General features: G+C 45.6%; 1 protein-coding gene across 8 annotated transcripts in view; it reads right to left on the reverse strand.

Moving 5' to 3' along the window:
- The window catches only part of RORA (RAR related orphan receptor A), a 516,409-nt gene that overhangs the window by 61,252 nt on the left and 434,393 nt on the right, over window positions 1-20,764 (reverse strand). Inside the window, exon 1 of one of the 8 annotated variants that reach the window (XM_068204189.1) lies at window positions 11,216-11,479. The exons of 6 other annotated variants lie outside the window; for them this stretch is intronic. In XM_068204189.1, coding sequence (XP_068060290.1) covers window positions 11,216-11,246 — 31 coding nt within the window. In that variant the 5' untranslated portion in view covers window positions 11,247-11,479. Of the gene's footprint in view, window positions 1-10,634; window positions 10,996-11,215; window positions 11,480-20,764 lie in introns of those variants that run through there. One more of the 8 variants, XM_068204190.1, reaches the window with a different exon arrangement.

Below are 20,764 nucleotides of genomic sequence, written 5' to 3' on the forward strand. Positions count from 1 at the left end.
TTACAGCATTCCACGGGGACCTGTCTGCAAGGATGAACTGTATCTCTGTGCAGTTCCTTTTGTCCTGTATTTGTTCTTTGATGTACAAATATGCCACAGACTAAGCGGTGATCTCTTTGATGTTGAACTTTTATACTTTATTGCAACTAGCACACTTACAAGAGGAGCTGCCAGTCATTTTCCCTTCCAAACATTCAAATTTCATGAGACATTTGCTTTATGAGTCAGATTTATTAGTAACTTGTCTTAAGAATTTCCAGAAGAACTGTGCTACTCTTCTGGACTGATAACTCGATTAAAAATCAAGACCTGATCAGGTTTTTCAGGCAGTACAAATTAATACAAGCATTGGCTAATATATCTTAGTATATTTAACATAAAGAATAATTATGTAGTCAAGTATGTATTTCTTCACTCTCTTTTTGGTAGTTCTGGATGGTGCTGGAATCCAGCAGTGACCAGGAGTAGCTGTACTGGGAACAGGACAAACCAAGGCATGCAGGCAGTGGTACCTTTCTGGCTACTCTGCCACCTCCAACCCTTTACAGTTCAGGGACTTCCAAAGTCAGAGGCAGCCTCTGCAGTACAGTTTTTCATAATGCACCATGTACACATCGAATTTTAGGCTGACAATACCATGGCAGATTGAATTACAAAGTTAGTTACTTCTGCAGCAAAACAGTAATCAACACTGGCAGAAATAACATGTTAGGAAGTGCAAATTTACCACCACTAAATGCTACAGCTTTCAGTGTGACATAAAAAAAAACCATTTCCATTCTGAAGCACTTCTGCGAGGGTTTTTAAATTGATCCTACCAGCTGAAAGTCTTTGGAGTGAGATTTTGGTATTCAGAAGGTCTCTGCTTTAGAGTGACCTTTATGTTTGGCTATTTTTCCCTTCTGTAAGTATAAACACTGTGGTTGAGAGGGAAAACATCAGAAGAAAATTAGAGTATTTTGGAACAGCGACATCAAGGAGGGAACATTTCCCCATACTGAGCTCTAGGTTTCCACAACAAAAATCAGTACTGCTACTGATGGTCCTCTCCAAGCCAAGTAGTTTAAAGGCGCATTGTCAGTGTGCTGGCCAGAGAAATGCACCATGCTGGACGTTTTAAATCTCAAGTCATAAAGTGAATAAACCATACAATAATTTTAGATTGTTTAAATAAGTGAGCAAAAATATTTAAAATTAAACAAATCTGTTAAAGATACAGACTCCTCTTTTTCCAGAACAATTCGCAGCTCAGAAAGGAGAAGAGTTGTTAAGAGCTAGTGAGGTGTATGCAAAGGGGGTAGCGCTCCAGCACCTGCCATGCCAGGCAGCCAGGTGCTGCACTCCACCTTTCTGGCTGGGAAATGCAAAGTTAATCCCAGAAATACCAGCAGATTTTAAAGAAATCTGGACAGAGCTAGCCATAGCAATACCAGAAACACAACATTTTCAGGGCCTTTTTCAGGTTCAGGCAGAAGTTATTTCTCAGCGCTCACCCAGATTCTATCATGTGCAATAAAACAACTCACCAAGAAAAACACAAGGGTGAAATATTGCTCATGTTACTGAGAGGCTTCACACATAGTGTCCAAGGAAGCATCCCATGCGGGAGGCAGGAGAGAGAATTTTGATCCTCCTTGAAGAGAACAATAGAAAAATCAATTCCTTAATTTAGCTCCCCGAGCTGGCCCCTCTCCAGCCCCCGAGGCACGGTGGCAGCCCCGCGGCAGAGCCGAGCCGAGCCGTGCCAGGGGCGCTGCCAGCCGCGGCTGCTGCCCTGCTATCGGCGCGGCGCATCTGGGAGGCAGAACGCCCTGGGCCGGTTTGCCTCCGTCATTTAGCAGGCGCCTATGTATATGAGGTTTCTCAAATGAAACATCTCTGCCTCTTTAATTAACCTGTCTGACTTTCTTATTATCTGTTGATACAAGAATACGTCCAGTAGTTACAAACATCTTTATGTGCTCATACTTTAAGCAAATATTTCTTTTAATTCAATAAGGCACCCACGGTAGGAGAAAAACTCTCCCCAAAATTTAACACAATGCATGTCTGTCAATGTAACAATTGCAGGGTGTGTCCCTTTGACAGAAAACAACGCTGAGCGTGAGCTCAGCTCCTCCAGCCCATCACAAACAATCTGCCCCACTCCACATGGCAGAGGGTGCCCCTGCAGCAGTAGGGGCAAACACGCCTCCCCAGCCCTGGAGAGCTCCAGCCTGACGTTCCAAACCAGTACTGGGCAGTGGTTTCACTTACATTTATGTGCTCCAAAACCGGTAACATAAGGTCCAGCATACGGTCAATTCTACGGGACTCTAGAAGGAGGTGGTCCAAGGAGAGGAAAAAGCAGGGGCACTCTACAACAAGCAGTTTTCTGCAGCGCACAAGATGGGTTAATTAATTCCCAAGCTGAGCAAAAAGTAACTACAAATTCACAAGAAAATGTGTGTTTTCTCACAATAGCTACTCTGACAAATCAAACACAGACAAAGATGGGCTAATTAATTTAGCTAAATGGGAAAATGCACCCATTATGAGAAGCATTACAGTTGTTACAGGAGGACAGCAGCTACTGCTGCTCCTGCCAAGTAGTACAGCAATTTATACCGTTCAAATTTTCACCAGAACTAAAGTATGCGAATACCTATGAAAAAAAAGGAAACTCCAAATGTTCTGATGACCAGACCAGGGATCATTTTTTACTGGCTTTCAACTCTCTACCTAGGCTAGAGGCTCCAGGCGAAGAGCACCTGGGGCTTAGAGAGAATTTAACCTTCTTTTGGGGTGAGAAGAAGATAAATGACCCTTTGAATCACGTCACATTAGGCACAGGGCCAAGCAGAGGAGGCTGGACACGAGAGTGCTCCTCTCTTCAGAACTAGGAGTGAGGTAAACAAACTTATGTAAGTTTTAGGCACACTTAACCCGTGGCACAGTATCACCTCCTCAGATCCCTGGCAGTCTCACAAGAGGTGTGAATTAAGTGCCACATGAAATGGGAACTTGATTTCTAATTGGATCATGTAAATCGTACAAGGCATTAAACAGCAAACGATACTCGGATGAAGGGAGAAAATTGCTGAGCCAATGAAATACAGGAGCTCTCGGTGTCTGCAAGAGCTGGAAGCAGAAGCCACTGCCATAATGCATCGCTCCCCATTTCATGCTGTTAACAAAACTACAGCGAGAGTAGTGAAGACTTCAGGGCTTCCAGAACATCAGAGTACACTGCAGAAGACAGCATGTGCAAACGGTGACAGGACCTTTTCTCTTCTTCGGTCGAGTGCAGAAGTATTCTGCACACAGCAGGTGTGAGCAGAGGTGGCAGGAGGTCCAAGCACACGGCTCTGGGCAGGGTGCCCGCAGTGCCTCTGACCAGCACCACCTAGAGCCGGTGAAAAGCAAGGCTGGCATGCAGGAACACGACCCCTGCCTCTCTGGCAACCAGTCTAAATTCCAGCTTGTGGTCCCTTCAGTTTGAAGGAACACTCTCACCAACCCTTTGTCACAGTGTATCTGTCTATGTAAAGACTTAATGTCACTTTCCCACCCCTTTGTTTGAGAATGATCAACTTCTTCTAAAGTACATAAATAAAGAGTCATGCAGTTGGCTTTATGAAGCATTTTGTCCCAGGATTCAGTGGCAAGAAACAGCACAGAAGAACACAAACAGTACACAATAATTACACAGCTGATACCCTGTAAGTATGCTGACTATTCTATTTGCATTGTTCAGAAGTGAAGAGGTTAGACTTATTTACATCCAAGTAGCTTTAATTAAGCTTTGAGATAAATGCTCTTAAAATGAAAGCTGGGATGATTATACCTCTCTCCACATTGATTTTAGCCTAGATGGCTATTTTGTCATGCTTTGCAGCATGACAAAAGGCCCAAAGGCTAGAATCACACAAACAGGAGAGCCAGCAGCGATGGGTCCTGCACCACTCACCATCACACAGGAAAGAAAGGAAAGAAAACAAAAAACACAGTGAAACCTGAAGTTGACTGCTTCGGTGCGGTGGAGCCGGGCCACAGGTGCAAGGGCAGCAGCAGTGGGAGCTGCTGACCCCTGCCAGTCCCCACGGAGATGAAGTGCTCCAGCTGCACTCACTGACAGCAGAGAGAACACGGGCTACACACGACCCCAACAGTGCTGGGCAAACCCCAGACTTCTCTGGGGGGAATCGTGCACTTGTGAGAGCTTTACATGTCAGAGGTTCACATTAAGCTGCAGCCAGAGAGTGTGAGGAGCATTACCCATGCCAGACACTGCAACAGCATGGGCAGACCAGCTCTGTGCTCCTGAGTGGCAGCACACAGGCGCCAAGAGAGCGGTGGGAGAACCTGAGAGAGATGTCCCAACTGGCAGGGCTCTGATTTCCCTGCATATCCATTTGCTCCTGTCAACATGCCTGCTTCCCCTTCCTCTGGCACTGAAAAGGAAAAGGGAAGCAAACGCTAATTTAATGACATTTTTCAGGAAAGAGGAATCAGTGGTAACCTGTGCAGGCAGACAAACTCGGAGTAGAGTGGTGGTACCTCAGGGGGCTTTCTGCAGTGCACTGAGCTCTCCATCGAGCTCCCTGCTGCAGCTAACCCCCACTGTGGAGAGGGGAACAGCACAACACCCCGTGAGTCACAGCTGCCCTGAATCACTCCCTCGTGTTCTCAACAGAAGGTGTGGGCAACTGGGAAACAGCCTGAAACTGCACCGAGCTTGCCAACCTGTATTTTGCACAAGTTCCCAGCCTAAATGCCTCTAGCAAGCTACAGACTTTGTTCAGCACAGGCAGCTTACAGGATGAAGCACGAGGAGAAAGTCCATCTCCAGACCCCCTAAAAGGCTTTCTGCTTCAACTTTCTAGTTAGTGCCTTAATTCATCCAAAAAGCAGAAGTCTGCGTGGTACAGACTCACCTTTTTTCGCATAACTTAGTTATTCTTGGAGGACAGAGTGCTCCCCTCCCCTGCTAATGTTTATTGCAAAAAGGAGAAAAAAGGCTGATCTTCAAAAAGGAAGAAGACAGTTTCTGTACCATTAGTTATGTGCATATCCCTTAGATATCAGTCCTCAAGGAAAAGACAAACCACAAAAGGAGAGAACTACTGCTTGCTTGATCTCAGGAGTTATCAGCTGTAATTGCAAATTACAGCTCACAGATAAATACAAGAAAGGTGAATACTTTTTCCTTTCATTGTGAATAAAAAAAACCAGAAAAACATTCTAAAATGTATCAAGTCTGACTGTAATAACATTCTTGTCATATGCAGTTATTCTGCACACTACAGAAACTTATCTCCTGGGAATGGAAAGGAAAAAAAAAGAACACACTGCATCTCAACTTCCTCCAATACTAGATAGAGAATTACAATGTATCTACTCAGGAGAGACACAAAGATTCACCAATTTTGATTTAGTACATATAGTTTACAATAAAATACACCAGTTTAGAATTCTGTTGTGTAGTCAAGACGAAATACAAACAAGCCTGATGATAATTACTACATGATAGCGATCATTTTTACACTGTAGGCAAGAGAAGTAAAAAAAAAAAGATTTAGAACTGCTTAAGGTTAAAATTGAGTGCTACATCATCCTAGAAGAAAACCCTCCAAACATGCTAGGTTCTCTACAATGGGGAATGAGTAAAGAAGTCAGTCTTTTTCACACACAGTGGGGAAGTACTTGATATAAAGAGGACTCAGTTCTTCACTAAGGTCTCTAGACACTACCCCCCAAACTAAAAAATGCCAAAACAAATATTCAGCTCCCCATTGCAGAGCCAGGCTGCAGAGCTGCAGGCCATTCCCCTGCACCAAGTGACCCAGCTGCCATCTCCCCGACACCCCGCCATCAGCTCACTGAATAAAGCACAAGGACATTTCATATCTGCCAGAGCCCACACCCGAACACCAGCCTCCTCTATACCCTCAGGGAGTCATGTTGTTTGGTTTCACTAAAAAAGGGTACAGAAGTCCTTGAGTTGTGTCTGTGGACCGCTTGAGTTTTGCCCCAGTTATTCAGAATTATCCTGGAAGAATTATTTTTAAGGCTGTATTATGAGCCATTGGGAACAGGCTCACCATTTTAGCTAGAAAAGAGCTGTATGTAAGTTTAAAGAGCCTGATCTAGTGAGATGTTCAGCACCCACAGTTTCTGCTGACCTAAACAAGACAGAATCTCCTTACTTGAAATTAGTGTCCCCAACTGAGACTTGTACAGAGCATGCAACTGCCTTTGATTTTCACAGAGCGAGATATAAAGACAGATTTCCTCTTTTACCTTTAAATCTCAAGAGTCTTTCAAAGAGCCCGGAAAGTACATTTCAGCAATAAAACCTCAAACCAGTCTTATCCTGTGAATGTAATGCAACAAATGTCTTAGAGACAAGCAAGTCATTCAGATCAGTCATATGAAATTAAAGCAGCAAAACAGCCTGTCAGCTAGCAATTCCAAAGGCCAGATTCTGTTAATATTTAGTCAACAGAAGTTCTGTACTGGAGTATTTGCTAAATTGGATTTAACTTTCAATAGTGCCACAGTGAAGGTAAATTTAAACACACTTCAATTTGCACAGCCACCCTTTTTTAAAAACGCATGGCAAGATATTTTTCCATAGGCATTTGTTTACTGGTGAAAAACACTGAGTAATTACCAACGTGCTGGGAGGCTGGTGCCAGGACACATGACAAAAAACACGTCAAAAGGTCAGGCTTGACAGACTGGGAAAAGCTCACCCAAATGAAGCAGCAGTGTGTGCATCCCTGTCTGCCCCAGAGCAGCCCGGCTCTGCTCGCTTCAAGGAAAGCACCTGGGGCAGTGGGACAGCGGCAGCCGGGGAGTGCTGCCCCCCGCCCCGCTGCAGCCGGGGAGTGCCCCCGCTGCAGCCGGGGAGCTGCTGCCCCCGGCCCCGCTGCAGCCGGGGAGCTGCTGCCCCCTGCCCCGCTGCAGCCGGGGAGCTGCTGCCTCCTGCCCCGCTGCAGCCGGGGAGCTGCTGCCCCCTGCCCCGCTGCAGCCGGGGAGCTGCTGCCCCCTGCCCCGCTGCAGCCGGGGAGCTGCTGCCCCCTGCCCCGCTGCAGCCGGGGAGCTGCTGCCCCCTGCCCCGCTGCAGCCGGGGAGCTGCTGCCCCCTGCCCCGCTGCAGCCGGGGAGCTGCTGCCCCCTGCCCCGCTGCAGCCGGGGAGCTGCTGCCCCCTGCCCCGCTGCAGCCGGGGAGCTGCTGCCCCCTGCCCCGCTGCAGCCGGGGAGCTGCTGCCCCCTGCCCCGCTGCAGCCGGGGAGCTGCTGCCCCCTGCCCCGCTGCAGCCGGGGAGCTGCTGCCCCCTGCCCCGCTGCAGCCGGGGAGCTGCTGCCTCCTGCCCCGCTGCAGCCGGGGAGCTGCTGCCCCCTGCCCCGCTGCAGCCGGGGAGTGCTGCCCCCGGCCCCGCTGCAGCCGGGGAGTGCCCCCGCTGCAGCCGGGGAGCTGCTGCCCCCTGCCCCGCTGCAGCCGGGGAGCTGCTGCCCCCTGCCCCGCTGCAGCCGGGGAGCTGCTGCCCCCTGCCCCGCTGCAGCCGGGGAGCTGCTGCCCCCTGCCCCGCTGCAGCCGGGGAGCTGCTGCCCCCTGCCCCGCTGCAGCCGGGGAGCTGCTGCCCCCTGCCCCGCTGCAGCCGGGGAGCTGCTGCCCCCTGCCCCGCTGCAGCCGGGGAGCTGCTGCCCCCTGCCCCGCTGCAGCCGGGGAGCTGCTGCCCCCTGCCCCGCTGCAGCCGGGGAGCTGCTGCCCCCTGCCCCGCTGCAGCCGGGGAGCTGCTGCCTCCTGCCCCGCTGCAGCCGGGGAGCTGCTGCCCCCTGCCCCGCTGCAGCCGGGGAGTGCTGCCCCCGGCCCCGCTGCAGCCGGGGAGTGCCCCCGCTGCAGCCGGGGAGCTGCTGCCCCCTGCCCCGCTGCAGCCGGGGAGCTGCTGCCTCCTGCCCCGCTGCAGCTCGGGCTCTCCGCGAAAATGCAGCAGATTTCAAAAATCCTGTGTACTAATAAGAAAACCATTGGAGTCGTCTTCCTTAAACAATGACTGAGTTTTCATCTGGAGACACTGTCAGTAGAAAGGCTTGTTATGTTTCCAATGATCCAAGCACAGACCCTGAAAGCAAAGCAATTTCCCTTACAGCCTAGGAACAACAGATTCTACTCATCTGGTCCATCTTCCACAAAACAGCAACAGACTGAACTTTACATCAACACAGCAGTAGTCAGATTTAGCACTTCAAATGCCACCTTAACACTAAATACACCTGGGTTGAAATAGCTTAGAAAATTTACATCAGCCTACCCACCAATCTCTATTTAGGAACATCCACAAGAATGATAATGCAACTATTGCCAGGTTCCTGTCCATACTTTATAACTCATCAGTGGACTGAACCGTTCTGTCCAGGCCTGATGATGGTACAAGACAAGTACCTGAGCTCTCACCAGCACTGACTGACACACCTCTGTACAAAACAGGCACCAGAACGTGGAACAATCCCACAGCAAGGAAACGATCTCCCCTGGTCTTGGGCTCACCTCTGGTTCTGTACCGGCCTGACAAACGAAGCCCTCTTTCTACTCCAGGGCAGGGTATGTGCTCATCACTTCAGCACTTAGCACTACTCTCCCTGAGGTCACCCCTGATGCTCCTGCCAGGGAAGACTCTTTGGAGTAAGATCTGCACCAGTGACTACAGCGGCAGAATGATCGGATTTCTTTGCAAACTTCACTGGCGAGCACAAAAAGTTGCTGGGTCCCTTAATACTGTCAGCTGCTTAGCTGACTTGCCTGTGTTACAAACTAAAAATGCAAGGCTTCCTGGATACTCTACAGACTCAGAGCAGTTGATAAATAATGTCTAGAAGTTGATAAATAATTTCTAAAAGCCCATCAATCCAGAAAATACTTATTCAGTCATTAAGCACTTTGATGCTTCATCTCTGCCTGTTTTCTTAGAAATCAGTTGGAAAAAATCCTCTTTCTGCTCTGCCCGAAACGAGAGTTTCATTTCCTGACAGGCAGCCTGTCTCAAAGACATGCCCAGGCTCTTCTCTGGACTGCTCTGTTCCCAGCACTTGGAGTGTGTGAGTGCAGCTCTGCGTGTGTGACAGCTGGCCCGTCTTTACCCACCCAAAGCTGGACGCAGGCTCAGGACTTTGCAGAATTAAAGAGAACACATTTGCCAGCACGTTGCGTTGCAAGAAAAATACAACTCACAAATTAACTTCATGTGGTATCAGTTTGGGCTTATCTAAACAGCAATAGGAAAGGCATTAATACTCCCCCTTTTTACTCAAAAAAGAAAATTAAATCAAACATGAAAATCCCATATTCTCCTGAAGACCATAATTTTTTGCACTTTAACTTCAGAACTGTAAAAGATTAGAAGACGCCACCACAGAATAGAGAACAAACAAGATACCCAATTCACCCCCAGATTTTGCATTTTCCCCTTTTACTTTCGAGCTTAAACAAACTCCATTCCCTATTCTATTGGTCTGCTTCTCTCAAATCATAATATTGGCCTGTGGATCTATTATTTCATAGCAGTCTGAGGCCCTTTTAAGACAAATGACAACACATTTCCTCTAGCTGAACCCTGTCCAGCAAATTAGAGAAAGGATAAGAAACCAAGGAAGATTTTCAATGCACTAGAAAACTAAACATTATGAAACATGAATTAAATGTACCACAGAAGTTGTCTGTAAAAAGTACAAAGACCTAAGCATTTCCATAATAAAGCCACTAGGAATTACACTTTAAAATCCGAAAGCTGGGCTCTGCCAAGATTTTACATCAATGTGGAAATTGGTTTAAATGAAACTCCCAAGAGAAGAAAAATATATTTCGAAGTTGAATTGCTGTAAATCATCTGCCCGCTCTTTTAAAATACACCTTAAATCTCTGTCCAGAAGCACACAACATAATCACACCCCCCATTATTTTTGTGTGCGTACTTCCCTCCCTCTTTTAAAAAATTAGTTTATTTAATTTCATGGTTCTAACAGGCTTATAAGGGATACACTGAAAAACTGTTATCAGAATATGTAGAATTCTAAAGGACTGCTAAAATATCCATGTAGTTTGCACTTTAAAAAATACACTTCCTTTTGTTACAGATGCAAGTATTTGAATCAACCCAATTACATTTTCTTGCCAAATACATTCAGCATGGCTAATGATTAATGAATACAGTGCTTTTCTTTTTGTTCACATAGGCTTCTCTCCAAGAAGAAAAGGAAGCCGAGTAATTGAAAATTACCGTCCTTAAACACTATGCTGCTACTGGAGTGCATTACCTAGTGCCTTGCTAAGTGGAAAAAAATAACCAAACAGTCTCTAACTGAAGCAAGACTCAGTATTCTTTTTCAAAGTAACTAAATTTTTTAAAGAGAAATTTTGCCTAAAATTCATTTTAATCAGCACACGTTTAGTATTTTAGCGGGGGCATTAAATTCGTATGTCTTTAGATTACCGTGAAAGAATACTGCATCTAAATAAGATGGCTACTTGATATAGATTTTTTCCTTATATATATTTTAAAAAAGCCCAAACCTATGACTTTAAAAATACTGCAATGCAAAGCTCTACCGTGGACCAAATTTTATTACAGAACAGGGCAGACTACAAACATACCTCTAAACTTTTGGTATCTCATCAAAAACTTCGTTTGACTGTCCTCAGTCTGCTACTGCCCCTCATTAAGGACTCGAATCCGCGAGAAAACTCCAGGTTTAGAAAAAATAAGTCACTAAGTAACTCTGGTCTTTCCTTTTATTCCAAAGCCTTTAAACGATGAGCAGCTGCCTGAAGACGGCATTTTAGCCCCATCAGCTGCCCAGAGGATGCCGCACGTCCTTTCCTCTTTGCTAGAGTCAGATTTTACAGAGCACGTTCCTCCGCGGGTTTGCAGGAAGCCCCAGAGCATCTCGTGTCCGCTCGGAGCGGTGCAGCGCAGCCCTGCCTGCCCAGCGCCGTGCCGGCACGTGGGCTCTCCCCTCTAACTTCAGGCTCCGGCCGGCAGCGACCCCGGGCCGAGGGCCCGTCCCCCCGAGCGCTGCCGAGAGCCGCCCGCCGCTCGGGGGCCAGCGCCGCCCGGCCCGGGGACGAGCGGGGCCGGAGCCCGAGCGGCGGCCCCGGCGCGGGGAGCGCGGAGGCCGCGACTGCGGCCGGCCCCGCTCGCCGCCCGGGCCGCGCTCGCCCGCGGACGCGCCTACCTTTCATCGCGGCGAGCACAACGCACATCATTTGTCAGCGGCGAACGGCGGGGAGCGGAGCGGAGCGCGGCGGGCAGGAGGCGGGGAGGGGAGGCGGGACGGGCCCTCGGCGTGAAGCGCCGCCGCCGCCGCCTCAGCAGCGGCCGCCGCTTGCCAGCGGAGAGCCGCGCCGCGCCGCCATCCCCCGGCCCATATGAGGCTCCATGTGACCCGCTGACACGGAGCCAGCCCCGGCCCCCCGCCTTGTTTACACCGCTCGGCCCGGCCCGGCCCCGCCCCTGCCGGCGCCGAGGGGCGGTCACGGGGCGCGCCCGGCGCGCAGCTCCGCCCCCGCCGGCCCGGGGCCGCTCCGCCCGGCCCGGCCCGGCCCGGCCCGGCAGGTGCGGGGCGGCCCGGGGCTCTGCGGGGCGGCCCGGGACTCTGCGGGGCGGCCCCGGGGCTCTGCGGGGCGGCCCCGGGGCTCTGCGGGGCGGCCCCGGGGCTCTGCGGGGCGCCCCGGGCTCTGCGGGGCGCCCCGGGCTCTGCGGGGCGGCCCCGGGCTCTGCGGGGCGGCCCCGCTGCCGGGCCCGGGGCAGAACGGGGCGGTGGCAGCAGGAGCGCTCCCGCAGCGCCCCAGAGCAGCCGCCGTCCCTCGGGTCCCGGCCCGCAGCTCCGGTGCGCGTTTGTTCCCCACTGCCCCCCCGAAGTGTTGTTTTAAGTAAAAAATAACCGTGTTGGCGCTACAGCTTGGCACGACGCTCTGCACTTAATAGTGGCTGACTCGATCAAGCAGAGCAGCATTTACATTTTAAATCTGTCTGGTGATGGGTTCATGCTTTCTTAGTATTTACTTGGAACGTCTGAAGCATGATAGCACTGCTGGAGTTTTCATCTATTCTATAGCATCAGATGTCACTGTACTGTCAGTTTGCAAGATGAAGTTTTACATTCATGGATATACACACATCCACACTACAGGAGAGATAGCGCATGACTGAGCACACATACAGACACAAAAATAATCCAGCCTATTAAAAACCCCCACACTTTGCTGAAAATTGCATTAACAAAACCAGTATTTTTTTCCCAATTCCTGTCTTAGCCACTGGAATAAACTGTCACGAAATATAAAGCCACACAAAAAAATTGATGCATTACAAGCTGTTTAAGAGGGGACAGAATATATCATTTAATCTAATTGAATCAGAATGTAAGTATTTAATGAAAATAAGGGAAAATAGTTACAAACAGAAGGCAGAGGAACCATCTTAATATTTGAAACAAAGCCCTATATTTAGAAAGCCTTTATGAGATGAGGACACCGTAACAATCTACTATTAAATGGCCCTTAATGGCTAATTCTTACCTGTTTCTTTAATGAGTTCTTAATACAGTATGCTATTATTCAAACGTGATTTGATCCAAGTGTACTTACCATTTATCAGTCTAGTCATTCAAGCCTCATTAATGCAAAATACTGTTTTACATCTTCCTTCTTTCAAAAAACATTAAAACATCAAAAATTCCAAGAGCTACTCTGCTGCAGTAGTATAAATTCAGCAGGTATCTTTGTCATAAAATTTTTCATCTGTATTTGCTCTCCTTACATTAAGTTATTCCTACCAATAGCACATGTACAGTGAGATACTGCTCAGAAAATTTACAGTGGCAGACCTGGTCCCAGATGGGTTTGTGCTCGTGGAGTTTTACCTGCAGCACAAGCTGTAAAGTTGCAACGTACTGAACAGAAACCTTACAGGGCATTCTGGACTGAATCAAATCCCTCTAACAGTGGTGCTCAGAGCTCTTCAGGGCCTGGAAGATGCTGCTTTTACACATGGGCCAACTGTGGAATTTAGATGCAGCCAGAAAGCTTGGAGCACGAACAAGAGAGAAGAATGATGTCTTAATGCATTGTAATGTGGAGCTAGATCTTTGTAAACATTTTACTCTGACACAGCAAGTAATGTCAGACCGATGGCCTGAAAAATGTCATAGTCCATTAGCACTAGTTGTCTTGTCAGACATTTAACCGTAAGGTACACAGCATTACATTATTACTGATCTGGATTTGTTTCCAGTCCAGCTGAAATGCAACTGGTAATCTGGAATGACATCTGATGTGCTAAACGGCTTCAATAATAAGCAGAGGACACAGATTTGCATTCTTACAAATGCCTTACAAAGGCTACTTCATAAAATTATAGAAGATTTGTCATCAGACATTTTAAGTGAGAAGAGCATACCTAAAATAGTTTATTACTTGTTATCAATATCCCATCTAAAGCAATCTGCTGACTTTTGAATATGTAAACACATCCATTCACACTTGGGTTTTCTGTCTCAGATTGACCTCATCGTGAAAACTCCACCCAAAATCCATTTCCTTCCCCATTTACCAAACTACTGCAATAGTGAAAGTCTCACTGGAGTTCAGACACGGTATCAGTGACAACACAACGTGCCAGTCAAATAATACTGAGCTGAACATTACAGTACACTTGACAGGCAATTGCTCTCACTGTTTGTGCAGCAGGGTTTCATCTGACTGATAGGAATGCTTCCCAGCTTCCAGAAGCTTGTCGTCTATCCTGCCTGTTCCTTCAGCTTTTGATAGATACCCATGAAACGCTGCAAGACTGCAAACTCTTCACAGGAGTGAGAAACTGCACCTCAGGGTACACTCAATTCTTGCCTTGATTTCTGCATTCAAAGACCTCCTGAACACGTCAAATGTATTTATTAATGGTTCAGACTGAGCAGTGGCCTGCAAATAGACCCTGACCACAGCACGTGCTCATCTTTGAGCCACTGTGGCACAGCCTGAGCACACCCAAACATCCAGGAGCTACAAACCTTGGACTGCAGCTTTAGGGATGGGAACATATTGGGGAACCTTATCAAGCATTGCTCTGTGTTGTACTGACATAAAAGGTGTTCAGCTTGTCAGCCTAACCACAAGCCTCTGCAACAATCTGAGGGAAACAACTGTTTCTAGAAATCTTTTCAACTCTGCTGCAAAACACAGAAGCGTTCAATTGCTAACAGAGAAAGGGGAAACACCTATGAGCTGTCAGCACTGGTAATGCAAGAGACAGCATTAATTGAGTATTCTGAGCACAGGACAGAAAACACTGAGAAGCCTCCTCCACCTCTTTTTAAACCTACTGAGCAAAGTAATAAATTCAGCTTCCAAGAGGAACCAACAACTACTCCTAACTATTTGTCCAAGGACATCCCCACACAGAAGTAGTTTAAATGCAACTAATTAAAGAAAGATGTTTATGTTGTTCTGACTTGAAATGTGAGTGGGGAGCATTTCTGCAGACTGTTGGGTCAAGTTTTGCATTCTTGCCTAAGCTGCATGGTTAGGCTTAATTTAGGAATAATTTTGAGACCTCATTATCAATAAAATTTAAGATTTGAATAATAAATATGGGGCATAACCACCACCCTTCTTCCCTACCTAACACAGAGGAAAAAAACATTCTTAAAAAAGAAAATGTGTCATGTAATCACCCCCTGTCTGAAGGAGCTTTAGCCACACAGGGTTGTTATGAAGCTGAAGCTGTCAAACCACTCTGAGGTACAGCATTTCCCCACTGCTCTATCACTGCTACAAACACAACTGCATGCAAACCTCATGCAGGTCATGGGCTGCATGCTGCATTCTCCCATGGAGATGAAAACCTACTTACTGGGAAGGAAATGTGATATAACAGCACTTCAATAAATCATCCAGAGCCTCCACATTTTCAGCTTTAGCAAAGACAGCGTCCTCACTTCTTTTAAAATGACCTAGAGCTAGGTTTACATATATGTTTTCACTTATGGGCTTAGACTGGCAGTATAAATCCACATAATCATGCATATTTTTAATTGTTTTTTCTGCAGGCTTCATAGGCTTGCAAAGTTTTTAAAAATGTTTAGGAAATCTTACATTGATTCAAATAGGCAGCAATAACATTTAGAAATGCTCAAGTACTCTTCAGGACTTCAAACATCTATAGAAAATTTAAAGTGCTCCTCTGAGGAGTTAAACTCTGCCCAGAGATGGTGGCAACAGCTGCTGGTAAAAGGGAAGAAGCAGGTGATACTGAAAGCAAAGGCTTTGTCCAATTGCAACCCAATCACATGTCCTACTAGCAGGGGAAGCATTCAGCTCCCAGCTCACATTAGTGCTGCAGGTCTAGATGTGACCAGAGTTTAAAACTTACAACAAATTGCAAGCATCAGAACACTCTGCTTTTGCCCTTCTGGCTTCTTGCCCAACAACAGCCATATGTGAAACCATGCAGGTGCAGTGATCACTACATCCTTGTTTACCAAATACACCCAAACCAAGTGTAGGGAAACTGTAGCTCTTGATAATCTTTAAAAACACAATTCACAATTCTGTCCACCCTGTTGGCAATGAATTTTTAAGTGGCTTCCAACTGATATATGCAATACCCCCAAAAGAAAATGATTGCTCCCTAACACATGTCCCCCTCTAGATTTAGTGGTATTTATTTTAGTCTTCATTTATTTCTAGCCCTACAAGTAGCACACTGTTGAAGATGAATCTAACTGGGGTTGTCCTCATTAAGTTGCCTCTTTTTCATCTATTTAAAACTGCTACTATGCTGACCCTGCAATCATTTCATTTTGCTTCAGACAAAATCCCTGCCTCAGTTCCTGCTGAGGAGGTTCCTTCTGTGCCTCGTGGGCCTGCAGCTATATGTCTTAATCAAATCATTTTAGAGACTACCCCACAACTCCCAATTAAGTCCATTGCTATCCCAACTGTTGAACTGCTTGCTGTGCTTAGCCAAACAGCTGCTGCAGTTCTGCACCTGGTGAAATGAAGTATGAGTTGACAAAATGTTTTGGGGTTCACCTGGATGAAAGCTAAGCCCTTCATTATTATCAGCTAGGCATGCTGTTAGTAGCAAAAGATTTTAAAGATCTAGTCAACCGAATTTTCACCCAGCTTCCTCTCACCTTGAAAGGCTATCATATTTGCTGCTTTTCAGAATCTAAGGTAACAGCAGTACACTTTGGAAATAAAGTGATTAGAAAGATGAGATTATCACCAATTCATCATCTGCCATCAACTGCAAGTGGGGCCATGGGAAGAAAACAAAGTTGTCAAGAAATAGATCAAACTGGACTTGGTAGCCTCCCCCTTTTGTCTACACCTAGAAGGGCATTATGAAGTGATTAGTATTGGATTACTGATCACACTGCCACTGCAGAGTCCCTGTTTGATCTCAGGAAGATTCTCATTAATACAGTTTTGAAAGATCAAATCTTCCTGCAGTACCCTGACATTAATGTGGCCAAAAAGCAGGAATTGTTTGAAAGCTGTTAGAACTCTCTTTTTCATGCATAGTCTTACCAGAGTATTTGGCCAGCGTTGCTTGCCAAAATCTGCAGCTATGTATTGTTCTGTATATCCCTTTAGGTGGGGAAAAGTCAATAGACAGGGTATAAACCAACTGCTGATTGGCAGCATCACAAAGAACAGCAAGATACTAATTATCCTCAAAGAAGTAATTATTAGACCCTTGTTTGAGGATCCTTGCCATATAATAATTTTTCAGAATAGACAGGCTCTCCAAAGAGCCACCTTTTCCTGTAAATCAACCACAGAGAATCATGCTGGTTGTAGTGGAACATCTTCAGTGTAGTTTAGAATCTCCCTGACTCCTTTTGCTCCTTATCACGTTGGTGTAGGCTTCTGTAGCACAGAGACAGAGAGGGCAAAGCTGCTCAGTTACCAACTGAGCATCTAGCATCTTAAGCCTAACCATTTTTAACTCATAATTTAATTCCAGATGAGAGCAGATGCCTGGATGCAGAGATCTGTCAGCTGGACAGGGGCTGGGGCCTTCAGGAGGCCTGCTGAGAGTAGACAGAACCTCTAAGTGCTTTGGTCCCTTTCTGAAAAATACCTTAGCAGTATTAGAAAAGTTCTCACTTCCCTAAAAAGCCTTTGGTCTATAGAGTTTTTATTCAATTTTATAGGTAACAACTGGGTTTCATGAAGTGTTAGGTCCATTTCCCAAACTTTTGTGCATACAGCCATTCACAGAAAAACTGCAATGCTCACAGGGATGCCCAAGACCAGCCTGGAGCATTTGCTACCCCCAGCAAATTTATGACTGATCTGACTACTGGATTTAGATCATTAGACAGTTACATACCAGGGATTAGTAACATGTTTTTGGCATTTTTTAAATCCCTGGGCTTCCCTTTCTGCCCTCTTTTGCATCATCAAGGATAGCCAAGGCAATAGTAGTAGTGAGCAGAGCATGAGATGAAGTGAGACAGGTTTCCTCACAAATGTGTCTGGCCAGATGCAGCACCAAGAAGGAACCCTGGAGTTTCCTGGCCTTCTTCTGATGAATAGTTCAACAATCAAGATGATATGGGCATATCCCAGTGGATCCTCTGCCACTCCATGTGCCATGGGCATTCACAGCACTTCAGCCTCTTTCTTTCCTTGCTGCTTATGTTCTCATCTGTCGAACAAATGGAATGCTTCAGCTATTCTTAAGAATAACCAGAGAAATGTTAATCTACAGCCAGCCAGAGTTGTGCTTTCTGCCCATAAACTCTGGAAATGATGTCTAAGTCAAGTTGCCAGAGAACAATTGAAGCAGTCTCACACATGGGATGAGGATGTTCCACAGAAGGAATTTGTGTTGCACCCACTCCCAGATTGAGCAGACGTAACCCAAGAGCAGCTGTAAAAATGCCAACATTTCAACTGCTCCATGTCATGCCCAGTGACAGTCAAACCTCCCTCTTAGACTTTATGAGACCAGCAAGCAAATTTTGCCCATTTTCAATAATGCAATTAAAAATGTGAGCATTAGTGGGATAGATAAGCTGTGCTGGGCACTCAGAGAACTAATATGGAAATTAATTTTCTTTCATGGAAAGTAGAAGCACCTGTCCAGCCAAGCAAACCAAGCAATGATTCTGCATTATGAAATACTCTTTTTATAACTATTGATGTTTCAGTTGGTAGTGCCACATGTCAATAGTGAGTTTACTGCTTACATTTAAAGTACAGCTTTCAGGACAGGATTCATCTAAGCTGACATTGTCTGATCAGCAGCGTATTTCCTGCTCCTGTGAGCATATACATTATTTATACAGCTTTGCACTATAGATCTTGTACCTTTTCTATGTCTCAATGCAAAATGCAAGCTCAGAAGCAGACATGCTTTCTAGGACAATTAAAATTCCGTGCTGGGACTCTCTCCAGAATTAAGTCTTCAGGCCACAATTATATGGGCTTCTAAGCCTGTCTGACCCCCTCTTTTCCAGCACAGTGCTTAACAGAGAGGGGGTAAATACTGTGCTTTAGAATTTTCCCCAGGTCCTCCTCAGATTAATACTGAGCTCCAGAACAGAAACATTGGCAAGCAACGTATTCTCTGCTCATGTACTAGTAGATCATTGCTAATTTCTCTCATTTCTCACTTCTTCAAACTTTAGAGCCACTTCAGCAGCCCTCACTCCTGATGTCTTCCTCCACAGCACCATTACATTCTCAGAATTATCAAAGAAAATTCATTAGTAAAAAAATTCCATTAGTAAAAAAATAAATGGCAGCTGATTATGGCTTTTAAGGCTTCAACTTTAAAGAAAACACAAACTTTAATGATCTATTTTCAAAAGTCAATACACCTTCAACTACTGTACTTCAAACAAAGAAAACACTGCATACCTACTCAGAGTGGTAAATAAACGATGATACAGTTCCTGGGCATGAAATCCATACAGATAATTCCTTTGCATAATTCTGATTATTAGACATGATAACGTGACACTGTTGAAGGATACTAGACTTTAATAGAAGCAAAATAATAAGATGATTCACTTAAAAGGAAGGTAATTATTTGAGAGCACTGTTTTGCTAATAATCACCAAGTTCAGAGAACACCTGCACAGAACCATCTTTCACTTTGGAAAGGGGACTGCAGTATTCTAAGCTGATAAATTTGATTACAAAGCAAAGCACATAGAGCAGAACACCTGTAGAGAATCATCTATTGCTTCATCTAAAATTGGGGTTTATAATCTGCATTTGTATTAATTTAACTCATGACAGTATTTTTTTTATCCTATTTAGAAAGCAAAACAGGGGAAGGATTTAGAAACCTTCTCATTTTCTGTTTTAGTAATTTGATCTGAGCTACCAGCTTGATAAGAATAATTTTAAACTTATAATTTAAACCTTATTACCATACACCCATCTTACAGAAATGAAAGTGCCAAGCATTTTTTACACAGGCACATCATTGCTGATTATTTCAATTCCATTTTAAAGGCTCTTTGACAGGGCTACTGAAAGGCTTGTCAAAGAACAGGGAAACATTATGATATTCTTTCCCCATATCCCTTTCCAGAGCATGAAATATGAGGGACATTTCTAATAGAATCAAGGCTAATCTAAGAGCTGTTAATCTTGACTTTAAGGCTGCTGTAGCTGGGGAGGTGCCTCTAGCACAGGACAGCTGTTCTTCAGCACATTTCTCTAGTCAGGTTCTAAGACATACACAAACTTCTTCACTCCAAAGCCCACGCATTGCAAGCATGTACTCTGCAAGCTACAATTAGCAGAGACACTTGAATTTCAGTACTGCAATTGTTTGAGTTCTTAAGTGTCCAATAATTCAACAATGCTTTTAATGATTCTATCAATTTTTAGCTAAAGGACAAAGCATTTGGGGTTTTTTAAGTGACTTCTGAAAATCATTAAAAAAGCCTTTACTGACATTTTTGGGGTCTGTTTCTACAAACCAGTGCTTTTGCTATTTTAAGAGTAGTTTATCTGCTCTCTAGCATGAACTACTGAAATCGATCTGCATTTTCAGTTCAAGTCCATCATCAGAGCTCTTATACTTTACATTTGTTCAACCAACTACTTCAATTAAGCAATCCACAAGAAGTTGCATGATAACTGCAGGTAAGGTACAGCCTGCAGCACCCATTTGAGCTGTCCTGCTAAAACCCATGGGGCCACGCTCACCCTTGTGGGGTGCACAGCCTGGATCCAGAATGCTGGGGCACTGTTCTTCTACAGACTCCATACAAAAGGACAGATGTTCTGAAATATCTGCAACAGGTGAGATAAAACTGAGACGTGTATGAGCCAGGGTGTGAAACAGTAAAAAATGAAATACCTGCCAAAAAAAGAAAAGCTCAGGAAAAGAACTACTCACAGAAGTAGGAAGAAAATTAAAAAAAAAAAAAAAAGTGAAAGAAAAAAAAAAAGGTGTACAAGATCAAGGTATGTTAAGTTCCTCTTATTCACCAGAACTACAGCAGCCAGAAGCACCTTTCCAGTTGACAGATCAAAGTGCCAGCCTGCCCAGTGCTGAGGACAAGGCAGGTGAGGGGTGGAAGGAGCCTCTGTGCATGTGACTAAATGGCTGCAATGTGCTCAGTGAATAGATGGCAATGTTTTTTAACAAATTACAGATGAATGGAACCTGGATCACTTCTAACAGAAGAACACTTCAAAAGGAGGTGAAAAAGAACTGAAGTTCAGAGATATTGATGAGATCGGCA

The sequence above is a fragment of the Anomalospiza imberbis genome, chromosome 13, assembly GCF_031753505.1.
Source record: "Anomalospiza imberbis isolate Cuckoo-Finch-1a 21T00152 chromosome 13, ASM3175350v1, whole genome shotgun sequence".
NCBI lineage: Eukaryota > Metazoa > Chordata > Aves > Passeriformes > Viduidae > Anomalospiza > Anomalospiza imberbis.